Here is a 17104-nt window from a genome sequence, read left to right on the forward strand (position 1 = left end):
TGGAGGATAAATAGGTGACTGCTTCACCTATTTAGTTCACAAGAACTAATGGCATTTATTTCAGTCATAATCTTGCGGGGGGTGACCAAGGTTCCATCACTATGTGACAGCTGGTCAGCAAACCTGGCAAACATGATTGACATGGCAGCACTGAATGCACATGTGCTTTATCAGGCATGCATTGGGGTGCAGGAGACGGGTGGACTTCTATTTTACTGTCAGTCCTGCACTTTATATTTTATATTTAGATTTATATTCATATTTTATACTGTATTTTATTTTACTCACAACATTGGAACCTCAAACATTGTCCTGAGCCGTATGCAACGAAATTTCGTTCTGTATACACCCTGTGCATGCAAAATGACAACAAAGTCAGTCGAAGTCGAAGTCGAAGTCTAAGGAACAATTGTGCAACTGTGAGATGCGTTGAGGCCATTAACAGGGTACTGATAAGGTAATGGCCCTATTTACTGAACAAAAGCACCTGCTAGATAAAATCCTTCAGGTCATTTGGCCTGTCTCTAGACTGAATAGGTAGAAACACCAAATGGACTACCTTCGGCCCTCCTAGTGTTAATCAGTTCGTAATTTTGTTAAAGGCGCTCCAATGATATTCCAGGGACCCCGACATTTGTAAAAGATGTGATACATAAGTAAATAAATAACTTATTATTACTCCAATGTACGTTTTTGGGGGTTTTTTAGGTAACCTATCAGACGAATTAAAATGGTTTATTACCATGCTATAGTCTTCTTTCTGCGTGGCTAAGGTCTCCAGAGTTTGTTTGGCTTCGACAAGAAAAATGCGAATGTTATCCTTTTTGGCCGCTTTCGCGTTCCGTCTCACCCCACCGTCCTGCTACATATCAAAGTTCATGGTAAGAAACTTGTACGTGATTAAACGTTTTTTTTCTCTCTCTCTCTACCGTGAAATAAGATTTTCGGGTTTACACTCCGTGTGTTTGAGTTTGATAGCAAATGCGTCATTGGTTGCGGGGGTTTTATGCACGCGGGGTTCAAAATACAATCTGCGCTTTTGATTGGTGTAAATCTGCAGCTCTGTTATTCAAACCGAGGACACGAGTGTCCTTAAGGATAACGGCGTACAAGGCTGCGAGCTATAGTTTTAGTCTTTCTGTATTCATCAACCAATAAAGGAGTCGAAATAATAATAATAATAAGATGAGTTATTCATTCACTCTGGCGTCAACATTTTATTTATTCTTCAACACTTCACCCAGGTTGATTCTTGACCGGAGGATCCTCAGCGGCTGCTCCACATGGCGGAGGTCTTTTATGTTGGGGTTGATGTGGGTACTGCCAGTGTGAGGGCCGCACTGGTGACCAGAGAGGGGCTCCTGAAGACCACCGCAGAGGAACCCATCACCATCTGGAAGCCCCGGCCGGAGCACTACGTCCAGTCCTCCACAGAGATATGGCAGAAATGCTGCTCAGTGGTCAAGGTGGGAAGTTCTCTGTGCAAGAGATGGTCAAATAAAAAAAAAAACGGAATTGGTATCAAAGGACTCAATCCTAGATGAGTTCTTTGATAATTGCTTTATCAAACTGTCCAAATCTCAGAGGTGTCCGTAGCATTATGAAAGTAAGTTATTTCGAAACCTTTACCATCTTTAATGTGACATGCATCCTGTACAGCTGAAAGATAAATACGGGCCTCCTGCTCACACCTCTTATCAGAATTTGCAGAGGTTACAAAGATTAAAATTTACCCATTGTTGTAAGGTGTCAGTCAGGATAAGGCTGTACAGTCCGATTTATTCAATTAGAATGAGGCTCGTTTGTCAGATTAAAATACTTTTGGAAAACAGTCTATTAGCAGATAAGCATGTGTTTCATTAAGTCCACATTTTTGTATTTGAAGTGTTATTTTTTATTTCAAACCTAAATGTTGTATTTACATTTCAGAAATCACGGGCCTCGCAGCATGGGTTTAATTAATCTATGTGATGTGATTTACTGAAACAAATTAACATTTCAACGAAGCTGTGATTACTTGAAAATTATTTTATATACCGCCAGTAAAGTAAGCATTGAACATGTCTACCTTTTTCATTGTTTTCCCCCAGAAAATATATGTCTAATATTTACATTGACAAAACCTTTAGAGCAGATGTTGGGGGGGCGGAGGAGACTCAAGTAAAGCACAAAGAAATCAATGAGAATAAGTATCGAACACATGAAGAAACGGATTTGCAAAAAGACAAAGAAAGCCAAGAAACCAGCTGAAATCTGTCTGTATTCAGAAAACATTCCCACTGCTATGTGTTGTTGTTGTTTTTTTCTAGCTAACACCATTTGCCTTACTTAATCTGTCTGCTTAGCCATCTTTCTTTACAATTTGCTAAATCTTTCCCTCATTTCCTTCTAGTCTTATTTTACTGCTCATGCTTAGGTTGTGTCTCACCAAACTTCCTGTATTAAAAATGTTTCACATGTAGCTTTTTTTTTTGTGTGATTTAATCTAACATTTACTCATTTCAGCTAGCGGTTTAGCTAGCCAAAATGAGGTAAATTAGGTTATTGGTTATTTTTGTCAAAGCAGTTTAGCTACAGCTTATATGTTCAGAGCGCGTTTGTTTATTAGCAATTTAAACAGGTTTTTACATTTTAACGTCTCTACTATGAGACGACAACAGGTGTGTAAAGGGAAGACACGCATCCTGGATTATGTGGTGTAAAATACTGCGTTAGCTAGCTGTACATCTTCTATAGTTAAAATTCACCTGGTTCAGAGTACAAAAATATTATCTGAATATCCTTTAGGGTTGCTAATTGTTTGAGAAGTGTAATAGATTATTTTATGCTGGAACATTCTGTAATAATCCAACACTTGATCAAACATTTGGTCCTTACTTTACAGATATACGCTGACCGGTGGTGTGGTTATATGCCGTTTTGACTCTGTTTTATCGCAGGTAGTGACCAGTGGGGTGCAGAGCGACCAGATCCGGGGCGTCGGCTTCGATGCCACCTGCTCTCTGGTAGTTTTGGATGAAAGCTTCCAGCCTGTGCCGGTCACTCAGGAGGGTGAGCGTCGTGTTAGTTAGCTTCCTGTCATCTTCAGCCTTTAGTCTGGTGATTGTCTTGAACGCATTCAGCAACTAAAATTCATGTTTCTTCCCTCCTAGCTGACGTCAGATGAACAAAATGCGGCGTTGGTAAAAACCTGATGCTCTCTCCTGATTTTTTTTTTCTTTCTGTAATTTAGGCGACCCGCAGAAGAACGTGGTGATGTGGATGGACCATCGCGCTGCGGAGCAGGCGGATCGGATAACAAACACCGGACACAGGGTCCTGAGCAGGGTGGGGGGGGTCATGTCTCAGGAGATGCAACCTCCGAAGCTCCTCTGGCTGAAAGAGGTGAGGAGGGTCACCGCCTCTTCCTCTGCGATCTGTGTGTTTTTTGTTCTTTTTCTGTTAAACCAGCTGGTCATCTTGCACACTTTTGAACAGCCCACCAACTTCCATCTGTTTGGTGGCGATGTTAAGTTTGCGTGACGCGTGCTCATCTACAGTTTGGGTCAGCCGTCAGTAGCTGCTGATTCTCGTTGCCTCTTTGTCAGAATCTAAAGGACAGCTGCTGGGACAAAGCCGCTCACTTTTTTGACCTGCCGGACTTCCTGTCCTGGAAAGCTACAGGCTCCACAACGAGGTCAGCTCCCTCGGCTTGCTCTGTTTTTGGGGGGTAGAAGGGAATTTGTTGTTATACACACACAAACGTACGCAAACCTCTTGAACCTTTGACATGTTTTGTCACGTTACAGTCACACGTTTTGCTTTGTTTTACTGGGGTTTTACATGAAAAGATCAACACGACGTAGTGTGTAATTGAAAAGTGGAAGTGGAAGGTGGGGGGAATCTGGCATTTCTGCCCGTTCTTCTTTGACATTTGTACAGCTTATGTTTAACTTAACCCCTTAATTGTCACGATGACATAGGTGTCCCGATGGAGCCGTTGACCTACATGTAAATATTTTGAGGGCTATAGTCTTTCCACAAATTTTCAATTGGTTTTGAGTATTTACTTCTTTCTTTCGAGATTCGACTCTGATAAGTTCTATCCCCGCTGAAGCAAAGTGACACCCACTGCATGATTCTGTCAGGACCACGCTTCACTATGTGAGTTTATTGCCACACGTAGCATTTTGCGAAGAGGGCCAGGAAGTGCAGATCAGGTCTCATGAGACGAGAGAGCTGTGTCCGCTACACGGCTGGCGACAAACGTTTCTTTGAACGGTTGCTTTTAATCTCGACGCTCCCTGAAGAAGTTCAGATTTGTGGAGTGCTTGAGCAGTAATTCGCTTATCCACTAAACTCCAGCCTGTGGATGTCTGCAGTTCCTCTGGTTGCTCTTTTTCAGAAAATCTGAAGTATTTTTAGTCTAGTTTTAGTGCAAATGTCTTAGTACACTTGGAATAAGATAGCTGTTCAGCAAGATATAGGGTTATTTCACTTATAACAAGACATTTTTCTCATAAGTGAAATAATCTGCCAGCGGAGCAATTAATTTTTCATTTAGAGTTATTGACTCTAAACCAGTGGTCCCCAAGCCCCGGGCCGCGGACCGATTTAATACTAATTCGTTTTTGTGGCACATCTGTATTTTGTATCTTATTTTGAAGGGATATGTAAACGTTACCATAGCGACCAGAGTCAGAGAGCGTTAGGGCAGTGGTGGAGACGAGATGAGAGGAGTGGAGCTTGTGAGTTTTAGGTCTGGTTCACACGATTCAAAGATTGTCGGCCGATTTTCCAAACCTCTGTGACCACAGAGCCGATAAAAGTCCAACAGATTCGGTCGGTTCGTGTGTCCAGCCACACGGCAGGAGCAACACACCACAACACGAACCGATTCCACTCACGAACATCCCGATTCCAGAAGAAAATCCAGTAAAACCTCCAACATACCAAACATGAATTTAGAATGATCAAACACAGATGACGATGTAGAAGCAGTGATAGTTTGTGGCTCATTTTAAGCGATAAAAGATGAAACAAAAAGAAAAAACGTTTGATAAAAGATGGCGGGAGCAGCTGCTCTATTTGCTGCACTATGATTGGGAGGTGAGTTATGTTTGTTTATAGTTAACATTTTTAACTGAACAAACATAACCACATATAATAAACATATATAAAATGACCTTTACACATAGTAATAAACATTTCCACATATCACCTCTGATGTCCACCGGACTCTCAGTTGCCATGTCAACTGTTTGGGATTCCGCTCCGTTCTTACGTCTTCGCGCTTTCTGATTGGATCCTGTCACATTCAACAGGCTGCGTTCTCGCTCCCAGTCAGGGAAAAAAAACCCACAGGCTGCAATAATCGAGCCAAGACAATGTTGAATATGCTAGATTTTAGATCGGACATATTCAACACACCACGTAACACACCACACACTGCAGGACGTTGTAAGGTTGTCTCAAAGGGAAAATAGGAGCCAAAAAAAAAAAAAATGGCTTTAGCGGGAACACCAACATGCAGAAGCATTATCTGACGCCCCCACCTCCAACCCCCCGGAGGCCGCAGCAAAATTGCCAAGTCTTGACCGGTCCGCGGTAATAAAAAGGTTGGGGACCACTGCTCTAAACAACCTGCTATTTCTTGCTGAAAAGCTGCTTGCAAGTTAATTGTCTTATTTTAAGAGTACTAAGACGTTTGCACTGGAAACTGGACCAAAAAATGGTATAAGAGTTGGAGATTTTGCAGTGAAACTGAAATACACAGGGGGATCGTGGTTATAATGTAGCAAACTAGGCAAAGTTTCAAGAGGAATTAATACTTTCGCTAGGCCCTGTTTTTAATCTCACTGTGTGGATACCAAACTGCATGTTTTTTTTTTTTCGTTTTGGGAACACCGACCTAATTTCTCGGAGTAAAAACAGAGCAGCAGGACAGATTAAAAAAGTTATCTGTGTTTTTTTTTTTTTTATTGTTGTCAAAATGTTTCGGATCTTGTGTCCTCAGCAGTAGATAACCGGATAGATATCAAAATTCACCCAATGTGCGATGTAATCTGGTATTATTCTTCCCCGCTGTCCCTCAGGTCTTTATGTACTCTAGTGTGTAAGTGGACATACTGTCCTCCAGGTGGCTGGGATCCCAGCTTTTGGATTAGCGTTGGACTGGAGGATCTTTTGGAAAACAATTTCTCCAAAATAGGCAAGAACATATATATATATATATAAATCTAATCTCATATCTCTCACAAATATTTGCTTCATTTTGATTGTCGTCTTCTAACGTCTAACGATTCTCCATCCAGGCAGTGCGACGTGTTCTCCAGGAAGTCCTCTGGCAGGAGGCCTGACCCCGCAGGCCGCGGCAGATCTGGGTCTGAACCCAGGAACAGCAGTCGGTGCTTCACTCATTGATGCTCATGCCGGAGGCTTAGGTAGCACACCCAACGGAGACAAAAAGGAAGCAAAAGTCGTGTCCAGACTGAAGCCACTTATTTTAACTGCACCAGCTCACTGAGGCGTCTCAAAAAAAAACAACAACAAAAAACTCAACCTCATCCTCCACGAAGCAAGAATCCAACTCTGGAAAAATGCTTGTTTCTCGTTGTAAACTTCCACGACAGGTTCCTGCAGCTGTCTAGTGCAGCGTTTTTTAAAAATTTTTTTATCCGAACCCGTTTTAGCCGAAAAGCACAGAGGACCTGCAGGAGCAGAAAGTGGCAAAACGACCTTCACCGAGACACGTTTCTGCAGAGCGAGCGCAAACAGGAGCGTATTGTTGGGACAGGCGTCGTTTGAGCCTCGCTTAGCCTCGCTAAGTTACTGACAGTTTGACGGATTTGCAGCCTCAAACGTCCCATCAAATGAAATCAGTGCTTCATCAATCAGTCAATCGAGTTTATTTGTGTCGAAAATTTCAGCAACACGGCAGTTCAAAGTGTGTTGCATTATAAAAACGCCCCAAAAAATCAGAACAGACGTGGGTCGAGTACCAGAAACTGTACTCAAGTAAGAGTAGTAGTACTTCGACATATTTTTACTGAAATAAAAGTAAAAGTAGCCGTCCAGGAAATTACTCAAGAAGAGTAAAATGTATTTGGTAAAATTCTGCTCAAGTACTAAGTAACTGATCAAATGATTAATCATTTAATATTTACATTATGTCTGATAAATTTCTATATCATATAAAGTTAAGTGGAAATTTTTATATTTTAAGGGACAAGAATGACAATAATTCATATAAGTAACAAAAAAAATGACAAAATCAGGCAAATTTAAAATTTTCCAAATCAGTTTCTTTCAGTAAAAAAAAAAAAAAACTCATGAAACTTTAACAAAAACTGCAGGTGTGTGTGTGTGTGTGTCTGGTGAGTTTTTGGTTAAAACGTGTTCGTTTTCCATTCAGCGGGCAGAAAATCCAGAAATCTTACGCAAGTAATAGTAGAGATAGTAAAATGACTCAAGTAAAAGCAAAATGTACAGCCTTCGGTGCGGGAGGGGAGGAAGCGCCTGCGCAGCTCCTGGAATCCCAACCATCTGGTTTGGCTCTGCGAGCTCCACCCGCTCGTGAACCCTGCCCCCTGACCCGCGGTCGGGACCTCTGCCAGCCGCGTATTGTTGCGTCGGTAAGGGGTCGGATTGCTCCGAACCGAAGGTTGTTGTTCCTGCCAGTCTACACGCAGGCGAGGACGCTTCCTATAAAACACAAACCAGCTCTGCAAACATTATTGCAACAGTCGGTGCCATCGCTGAATCCCACATGAAGGCTGGGGAGCTGATTTAATGCTCCCCCTCTGCATGTCGAGTATGTTATCCCTCTCACCCCACTTAATATAGTATGATGATATTCTTTGGTTAAAACTACTTTATGATGTAGTTTTATGATTAGGCTCATTCTAGATAGAATAAAAAGGAGGAGTGAATTTCCACCAAAAAAAAGTTTTGGTAAAAATGAAGAGCCCACTACACTAAACCCCGTTGAAAACCTCCTGGTTATTCCACCAAATGTTGACTTCTGAGCTCTTCCTGAGTTAGTGTTAGAGAGGAATGTCAGACATGTTGTCAGTAGTTCATGGAAAAAAGAACAATGTTAATTTTATTCAAACATATAGCTACAAAAAGTAAAATCAGAGAGACTGATCATTTTGCGGTGGTCTCTTAATTTTTCCCAGAGTTGTATATGTATTCTTGTTTTGTTTTTTTAGAAATTATATTTTTTTTATTTGTTCAAAATCAACATTTTCATATTCCATATTAAATTTGACACCGAAGCCGTGTCACCTGCCACGAAAGTCGGAAGCTGCCACTCCTGAGCCGTTGGCATTTTTCCAACTCAGAAATGTCTATGTTTTTTGGTTTTTGTTTTTTTTTAGAAATTTTCTAACATAAATCTCAAAATTTGAGTTTTTTCCTAGAAAATTTCCAACTTTCGGAACTCAGAAATATCCAAGTTTTCTCTTAAAAAAAATAAAATTCTGATGTTTTCTACAGAAATGTACTCCTTTTTAAAAAAATGTCCATCTAAAATGAGCCCGATACGCCATCTTACCTTTTCCAGGTGTCATAGGCGCTGATGTGCAAGGCTTCGATTTGCCCTGCGAGGGCTGGCCAATCACGTCGCGCATGGCGATTGTCTGTGGGACGTCTACTTGTCACATGGCGGTCAGTGGATTTTAGGGATGCATGACTTCCTGTAATCAAGTTGTTTTAATTGCTTTTTTTTATTTATTTTTTTTACATAATCACTCATGTGTGTCGTTTATGAGCAGATCAGTGAGCAGCCTCGGTTTGTGCCCGGAGTGTGGGGACCCTACCTGTCCGCCATGGTGCCAGACCTGTGGCTTAACGAGGGAGGACAGAGTGCCACAGGAAGGCTGGTCAGACGCCCTGCCACAGTCACCTTGTCACATATGTGGACATATTCATATACATTACAGACCAAAAGTTTGGACACACCTTTTAATTCAATGAGTTTCCTTTATTTTCATGACTATTGACATTGTAGATTCACACTGAAGGCATCAAAACTATGAATAACACATGTGGAAATATGCACTAAACAAAAAAGTGTAAAACAACTGAAAATACCCCTTATATTCTAGTTTCTTCAAAGTAGCAACCTTTTGCTGTGATTACTGCTTTGCACACACTCTGCATTTTCTTGATGAGCTTCAAGAGGTCGAAACCTGAAATGGTTTTCACTTCATAGTTGTGCCCTGTCAGGTTAATAAGTGGGATTTCTTGCCTTATAAATAGTCATGAAAATAAAGAAAACCCATTGAATTAGAAAGGTGTGTCCAAACTTTTGGTCTGTACTGTATATAACATCAAATTTAACCGTGCTGAGGAGATTGAAGCAATATGAGTTCCTGTTTTTGAAACTGGAAAACACACCCTTTCTAACAGAATTATGCGATATGGCTTAAGAATAAAATCCAGGGTTTCCCTTCAATGTATTATAAGCCTTGTTGTTTTTGTTTAAAAAAAAAAAAACATTCATCTTCAATCAAATCTCCTATATATATCCTATATCACAATAGCAAAGAATTAAATATTTTTCTGAATGTCCACTGTTTTTCATAGGATGTGCAGACATTCAGTCTTAAGTAGCGACCTAAAACTAAAAGCAAACACCACAATCTATTGACTTCCTGCACTCATTCACTAGAAAAAAAACATTTCTATTGTAATTCATTCATTACTCAGCTTACCTGTTTCTCACGTCCTTGTGAGCCTCCTTGTTATCAGCGGCTTGTCCCTCTTTTACTTCTCCGTTGTCCCTCTGCTCCCTGCAGATCGACCACATTGTGAAGGGCCACGCTGCTTACGCCCAGCTACAGGAGCAGGCTAACCAGAGGTCAGCTCACAGCGACTCAGTCGGTTTTTCTTGCTACTGCACACAGCTGACTGGAGGAGGCGCTGTCCTGCTGACTGCTAATGTGGATTCTGTGTGAACGGGTTAACACAGAGGTTAAAACCTGAGTCCATCCCTTTCTGCTTCCACAGGTTGTAAGGAGAAAAGTGGCTGTGTGTCTGCGTCTTTAAAATTTGCCTTTGTTTTTGTTAAAGAGACAACAACAGAACGGCTTACGTGTGCATCTGACCGGACCAAAGTGGAGTCATTGGGCGACGACGACCAGCATCATGTTTTCGAGCCCCAACTTACGATTATTTTAGTAGTCGATTATTTTTATTCTCCCGATTAATCGATTAATTGGACAAAATAATAATTTTTTTTTTTGCATGTTCTCCAGATTTTTATTTAACCATTGAAGACATTGTTATACAATATATAAACAATAAAAGATGCAAATACATCCTTTTATCATCACAGTTTAATTCCTTTTTTAAAATAAACTAAGCTAAAATGCAATAGCACAGCACTCCTTTAGTGAACGATTAATCATTTGTAGCAGCGATTCATCGTTTTTTAGCAGCTAAACAATACTTCTAACATCAATACGGTGTAGAGCTAATCTGATCATTTATTTGAAGTTACAAATTAATAATTGACAGCTTAACATGAGAATTTGATGCAGGTAAAACTAAAATTATGCCACTTGAGCCACTTCTGAGTAGATGTTTTACAAACTGTTATTTTTTATCTTGAATTCAAAATGTATACATTTTTGTACAATTTTGGCTTCACAGCTGTTCTGAATGTGTTGTTCTTAAAGCAAATTGCCTCCTTTTTTTGTGTATGCTCAAGTTAGCGATTAATCGATCACTAAAGTAGTTGACGATTAGTTCAGTAATCGATTCGTTGCGATTAATCGTTTCATCCCTAACGTCTTTAGAGAAAACCAAACGCGTCACACCAAGTGTCAAACACAGTGATAATGTGGACGTTAAAGTTTGATCATTCCCATTTGCATGATTGTTTTTCTCACGTCTCTCTCTACTAAAGTCTGCTGCATTGGTCTCAACTAGGCCCTTTTTTTGAAGGACAATTTTGTTTACAAAGGCTTCAGTTTCCATTTCATTTTCTGTTTTGGTTGTTTTGTTTGTTTATTTTGCATATTTAAAATGTCTTCCAGTTGCAGTGTTAAATATTTGCTAGAAATTAACTTTATTGACCTACTATGGCATTCCCATCATGTTACTTGAAAATGGTCTCAAAACGACAATGTTATCGTTTATCGCGATAACTTCTTGTACAGTTTATCGTCCAGCACAATTTACCATGACAGGCCTGATCAGGAACACTTTCTGTCCCCAGTGAACCATATATCAGGCTGACGTTAAAGTCCAGTAGGCGTCTCAAGAGTATTTTTATTTCTCATTTCAGAGTTCCCTTCACAGGCGCCAACATTTACTCGTATCTGAACAGCCACTTGGCTCAGATGGCCGGCTCGCCGCCTGCTGTGGACCTGCTGGGATCCAGCCTTCACGTGTGGCCGGATTTCCACGGCAACAGGTCGCCACTTGCTGACCCCACTCTGAAGGGAATGGTGAGGCCTCGGCGCCACACTCTCGGCACATGAAGCTCCTTTTTCTCCTCTGAACTTTAGGGATCAATATATTTTCTTTGAATGTGTTGCAAAACTAAACAAGCGAAATATTTTATGAAGTAACAAACTATTTCTCAGATCAGGGTTCAGCTGGCGATTCAGCCCTTCCTCTTCCTGTTCACTCAACTGTGTTGCAGGTGATTGGTCTGCCTCTTTCCCAAACCGTGGATGACTTGGCCCGGCTGTATTTAGCTACGCTACAGGCTCTCGCTGTAAGCCACGTGTTTGTTATCACTCTCTCAGCGTCTACTGTGTGCAAAATCGAAAGGCTTACGAGGCGACCCTCTTCTTCTCCTTGGGTCTGACTTTCAGCTCGGGACGCGTCACATTCTGGACTCCGTGAAAGAAGCAGGATGTGACATCAGAACCCTCTTCCTGTGTGGCGGCTTGAGCAAAAACCTTCTGTTTGTACAGATCCAGGCTAATGCTACAGGTATGTGGTGCGTTCAGGGTGATGCGTGGGAGTTACACTGCATTCCGGTTACCTCGGCAGTGGGAACACCGAACTGGGTTTGACGTCAGACCCCAAGTAACAGCTTTAAGAATACAGGATTTTAATACGGAGACGCCCATAAACATTTTTAAGCTTTGCTTTCCATAAACAAACACCATTTTTACTTTGTAGAGTTGCGGGCGCTGCATGTGTGTCCCCTAAAATGAACATGTTTCCACCACATCTGCAGATACGAAGAGCGGCCATATTGAAAGTTGGCCTTAACCTGTGTCAGACGGAGTTGCTCCCACTTTCCCATTGGGAAATTTTATTTCAGAGGGCGTTCCAGTAGATTTTTCCAACAGGGAAGTTGGAATTTCCCAGTTCAGATGCAACTGGAACGCAGTTTTAGCTTCCTGCTAATCGTAGAATTTTGTATTTAGGCCAAAAAAAAGTTCATTTGTAGTCTAATCAGACCAGAGAACCTTCTCCCACTGAAAGCAACCTTCTACATGGCTTATGGCAAACTGCAACTTGGACTTGTTTTGGATTTCTCTGGACAGTAGCTGTCTTCCTTAAGGGCCAGATTTGTTCAGAGTGTCACTGATTCTTATTATGGCTTCTGATCTCTGCTGCTTTAGAGTCACAAGCTTTCTTCCACCAAGGCTTCTAGTTGCTAGGGTTTATGTTCTCTGTTTTGTTTTGTTTTTTTTATTGACAGAATGTGAAACAGTCCGAAAGGATCGGCTTTAGCAAGTCAATGTAGCTGACACCTGCCTCAAAAATGACGCTCTACTGTAAGTCATTGTGAAAATTATTATGAGATGGACCAGACTCTCAGACATTCTGACGTAAAAGCTCGCATAGAGCAATCGAGTCGAAGTGAAAGTTCTTGAACGTCGGGGTCGGACCCGAACTAGGCATTGCCGTTGAACACGTCCTGAGTGAAAGATGAAACCGGAGGGGAAACGGCTACAAACCACAGAGGAATCGTGGAGAGGAACAATCTGATAAACAGAGGGAGAGGTGCAACTAACCGAGGAACAAAGAGGACTCATCAGGAGAGAATAGAAAACAGCTGAGAGGAAGCAAGAGATGGGGAACAGCTGGGATGAGGAGCAAACTGACAGGCGGGGGAAGCTGAGACATAAACACAGCAGAGACTAATTCAAACTGTAGTTGTGGCATTTAGTAATGATTTTGTTGTGGTCATTTTATGTGACTATAGTGATTGTGAACAGGGTGTGCGGGGACATTGAATGTTGTGTGACTTTACTCTATGTTATTACAGATGGAAACTCGCTCAATCTAAATCCAATAAAAAGCGTCTTTGGTTTATGTTTTTGCACGTCGTACCTAGTGCTGTCACGATAGCACATGCTGCTGGACGATAAATTGCCCCAGAACTGATTGCGATCAACGATAGTATTGTTGTTTTGAGAACGTTTTCAAGTAATATAATAGTAACAGTGGCATAAAAATCCAAGCACACGTTCTCAAAGACCAATACACTTTAAATTCTAATTAACATTTAAACACTGGAACTGGAAGAGACTTGGAAGGTGCAAAATAAAGAAAGAAAACAACAGAAACAACAAATAAAATAAATTATGAAGTCCCTGTAAACAAATTTAGCTTTCAAAAAAATGGATAGTTGAGGCCGAAACACCAGACTGAAGAGTTTTATCATTCAGTTTTTGGTAAAAAAAAAAAAAAAGAGAGAGAGAGAGAAAAAAGAGGCAAACGATAAATCAAGCAAATAAAAATGATTGAGTTTATTTTAATTGATCATGTGATTAATTGATTTATTGTTTATTGTGACAGGCCTAGTTGTACCTGTTAAACAAATGAATAAACCCAAAGAGGAAACCACCCAGAACACAGACGAATGAATCAAAACACAATAGATAAACTAAAATGACAAGAGCTAAGTAAATAAACTGCAAATAATAATCTAAGTTCAAACAGCAAGGAAGTCTGGAAACAGGAAAGAGCCGTTGCTAAGGGTCGTTTCTCTTCTCAGCACTTCCTGTGGTGCTGCCGGATCAGTCCGAGGCCGTTTTAGTGGGCGCAGCCATTCTGGGCGCCTGTGCATCCCAGGACTATGAAGCCATAGAGGTACGGTCACACACACATCTGTTACGCTGCTACTCCATTTTGGATTCATTCATGCTTACTGACTAACAGCAGTGTTTTGGCATTTAATACACCTGAGGTTAGCTTTTAATCTCTTTAGAACCTGGTGTAAAGTCCAGTGCTTTAAGTTGTTATTCTAATTCTTATCATTTTTTTTAAAACCATGTCATTAGACTTTGTTTGCCCATAAAAGTTGCATTACAAGACATTTCTTAGTTTGACTAACCTGGATTTCAGCAAATATTTTAAAATCAATGCTCTGTTTAGTAAAACAAAGAGGAATGTGACTGGATGAGCTAGAGTTCAAATTTCATGCTAATTATCTAAACTGAGGTTTTACATTTAGTTTAATAATAATTTAGTGTGAAAATGACTTTCATTCCCTAATGTTGTTGGATTTATTTAGCTTTTTTCCCCCCACAATTCTTCAAGTTCCTTGCTTTTCATAACTGGGTTACACTGAACAAGAATTAAAGCATGTCATAAAAAGTGCATCTTTGATGCATGGGTTGGACTACTTGTATAGTTTGATGGTCTTTTATCCCAGGCGTCAATAATTCATACAGACCTCTTTTCTCAGTAGGATTTAATGTGACACACAGAGGTGCATGCTGGGTATTCACATAAACGAGCTTAGAAAAGGACCCAGATATGGAAAGCATCCCCGTTAAAAGGTATTGTTGAAATGTGACTCGGTGTCGCCACCTGCTGGAGGGAAACCAGCGCATAATACTCCCTCAGTTCTGCTGGCTGTGTCCACGGAGCAGGACGCGCGAAATATGGATTAAGATGTAAGGCTTTAAATCTTTTTTCGGGGCAAAGTTTCACAGCAACCTCGGAGCCATATAGACTAAAAATAAGGCGCCATTATTTGGACCAGGCGGCAGCTGTTAGCTTGTTTTCAGCCATAAATACATGGGGCAGTTGTTGTGTCTGATCCCCCAGGCCCCCTCAGCTCCACGCGCTCCGCTGTCTGGATCTTGTAGGTTTAGGTAGGAGTGAGAGGCCTCCGTGCATTAATCATGAGCCGACGCGAACCAGAACCACCGCAGTCGGATTGTGTTTTGGGGGATAAGTAGGTCACGGGCTGACGTGAAATTAAAACGCGTGTCTCTGTATGCCCGCTCATGGGTTGCTGTTTGTCTTTGCAATTTTGTGCCTCAGGAGGCCATGGAGAAAATGGCCAAAGTTGGGCGAGTCGTTCAGCCAGACCAGGAGCTCAAGAGGTGAGGAAAACGACTTTCCAAGCAGTACACGACATCAACATCTTGTATTTTCTTGGAAATTTACGCGGTAGTCAAATACAAAGCAGCAGATAAACTAAAGTGGATTTATAAATGATACATTTAACTGTTTTTACAAATACAGCACATCCTTCAACATTACATTCTTGCATCTAACATAAAGGCCTTAAAATGTCTAACTGTATATAAAAATGTAATTTGGCCCTAAATATGTTACGTTAATTTTTGTTTTGGTTGAATTATTTAATATCGTGTGTGTACTTCTTGGGTTTTTTTTCTCGTGAGCAGAAGTTTGAGTCGCTCGCAGACATCTCCATTGTATTCTGGCTGGAGGGAGTTGAGGCTTGATGTTAACATACTCTAGCTGACTAGCTAGCTAGCTTTTATGCGTCTTATCAGAAGTGCACATTTATCACCGGTTGGCTGGACTACATTTGTTTTTGTCACTGTCTCACTTCTGTTGCCAAGCCCATGCGAGGCTGCGTGCATTCTAGCAACACGTTAAGTTTTGACACTGCTTGCATCTTTCAAATATTTTTTCTGTCTTAAATTTTATTCAATGTGGCATTAAGAAGGCCCGCCAAATCTTAGATTGACTTCCTGATATCTGTAGATACTCTTTCACAGCTCTACGTCTCATGTCTTTGTGAAACAACCTCAATTGGATTTGGGTCTGGGCTTTGACTGTGCCATTTTAACAGATGAATATCAGGGGTGACGTTGTGGAGAAGTTCCAACCACCCGTAGGGTCGAAAACGGCATCGGAAGCTAAGAAACATCTCACAGTGAACCATTTCATCCATAATCTGAACACGAAAAGTTGCCAAGTTATGGCCGGGCAATGAGCAGCAGCTTATATTTTGTATCAAGCCATGTAGGATACGCAGACCTACGTGCAAAACACTATTAATAATCTAGGAGAGGTTCAGTCAAAGTCCAATCCGATTAATGAGGCAGTAGTTAAAAACATTTGTTTACAAATGTTTTCCACCCGATCCAAAATTATTAAACTATTTCCCAAAGAAAAATGGGACTTCTTTCCCCCCGTTTTTCGGAAGTGCAAAGTTCGTAGCAAGTATTGTTTCAAAAACATTCAGCAAACTGCATCAACTTTCTTGCCTCTTCATAATCAGCAAGAAAAATTGTGTGGGTCTGTCAAATAAAATCCCACTGAAAGTTGTTAAAGGTTTTGTGAGGCTCTGCATATATGATACCAAACTTTTATTTCATTATTTATTAGTAGCCTACAGTATATATGCTGATTTAAAATAGATGCTCAGTGCTTTATTTTTTTTTTGTTTTGTTTTGTTGGCTTTAATAAAAATGTCTTCAGTTTTGTTTTGGTTCCAAAAAATCCCAATTGATCAGCAAGCAAGATGCAATTTCAACTTCACAGCTTTTTGTTTTCCTTTCACAGTTTCTATGACAGGAAGTACAAGGTGTTCCTGCAGCTGTTCTCCCACCAGAGGGAGTACCAGGCCCTCATGAAGCACCGATGAGACAAGCGAACACACTGCAGGGCGAAACTGCAGCAGATGTCTCATCCTCGCAGCTCTTATTAATATGAATAATTCCACTTTTTTTGTTGCTGTTTTTCTTTCGTTTTCGCCTTAAGAAAACCCACATGCTGAAGGTTTTTGTTCGGCCTGAGCTGGCAGTTTATTGTTCAAGTCGGTATCTTATTTTTTTTATTTTGCTTGCTTCATCTTCATGTGCATTCCTAATAAATGTTGCCAATTTTGAGACACACCTGCGCTTATTTTTCACTGAAGTCGCAGCTGGGTCACTGGGGT

General features: G+C 40.9%; 1 protein-coding gene across 2 annotated transcripts; it reads left to right on the forward strand.

The window, feature by feature from the left end:
• The first annotated feature begins 765 nt into the window (after window positions 1-765).
• On the forward strand, window positions 766-17060 carry fggy (FGGY carbohydrate kinase domain containing). Of its 2 annotated transcripts, none has more exons than XM_032564677.1 (16): window positions 766-881; window positions 1236-1466; window positions 2940-3051; window positions 3233-3384; window positions 3588-3676; window positions 6075-6190; window positions 6294-6422; window positions 8546-8649; window positions 8757-8864; window positions 9783-9844; window positions 11276-11438; window positions 11636-11710; window positions 11811-11931; window positions 13955-14049; window positions 15232-15293; window positions 16729-17060. In XM_032564677.1, the coding sequence occupies exons 2-16, from the start codon at window positions 1284-1286 to the stop codon at window positions 16808-16810; spliced, it is 1653 nt and encodes a 550-aa protein (XP_032420568.1). In that variant the 5' UTR covers window positions 766-881; window positions 1236-1283; the 3' UTR covers window positions 16811-17060. The 2 variants fall into 2 exon arrangements, with proteins under 2 accessions (XP_032420568.1, XP_032420569.1); XM_032564678.1 differs by having other exon boundaries at window positions 815-881; window positions 1245-1466.
• Window positions 17061-17104: the final 44 nt, after the last annotated feature.

The sequence above is a fragment of the Xiphophorus hellerii genome, chromosome 6 (genome assembly GCF_003331165.1).
Source record: "Xiphophorus hellerii strain 12219 chromosome 6, Xiphophorus_hellerii-4.1, whole genome shotgun sequence".
In the NCBI taxonomy this organism is placed as follows: Eukaryota; Metazoa; Chordata; class Actinopteri; order Cyprinodontiformes; family Poeciliidae; genus Xiphophorus; species Xiphophorus hellerii.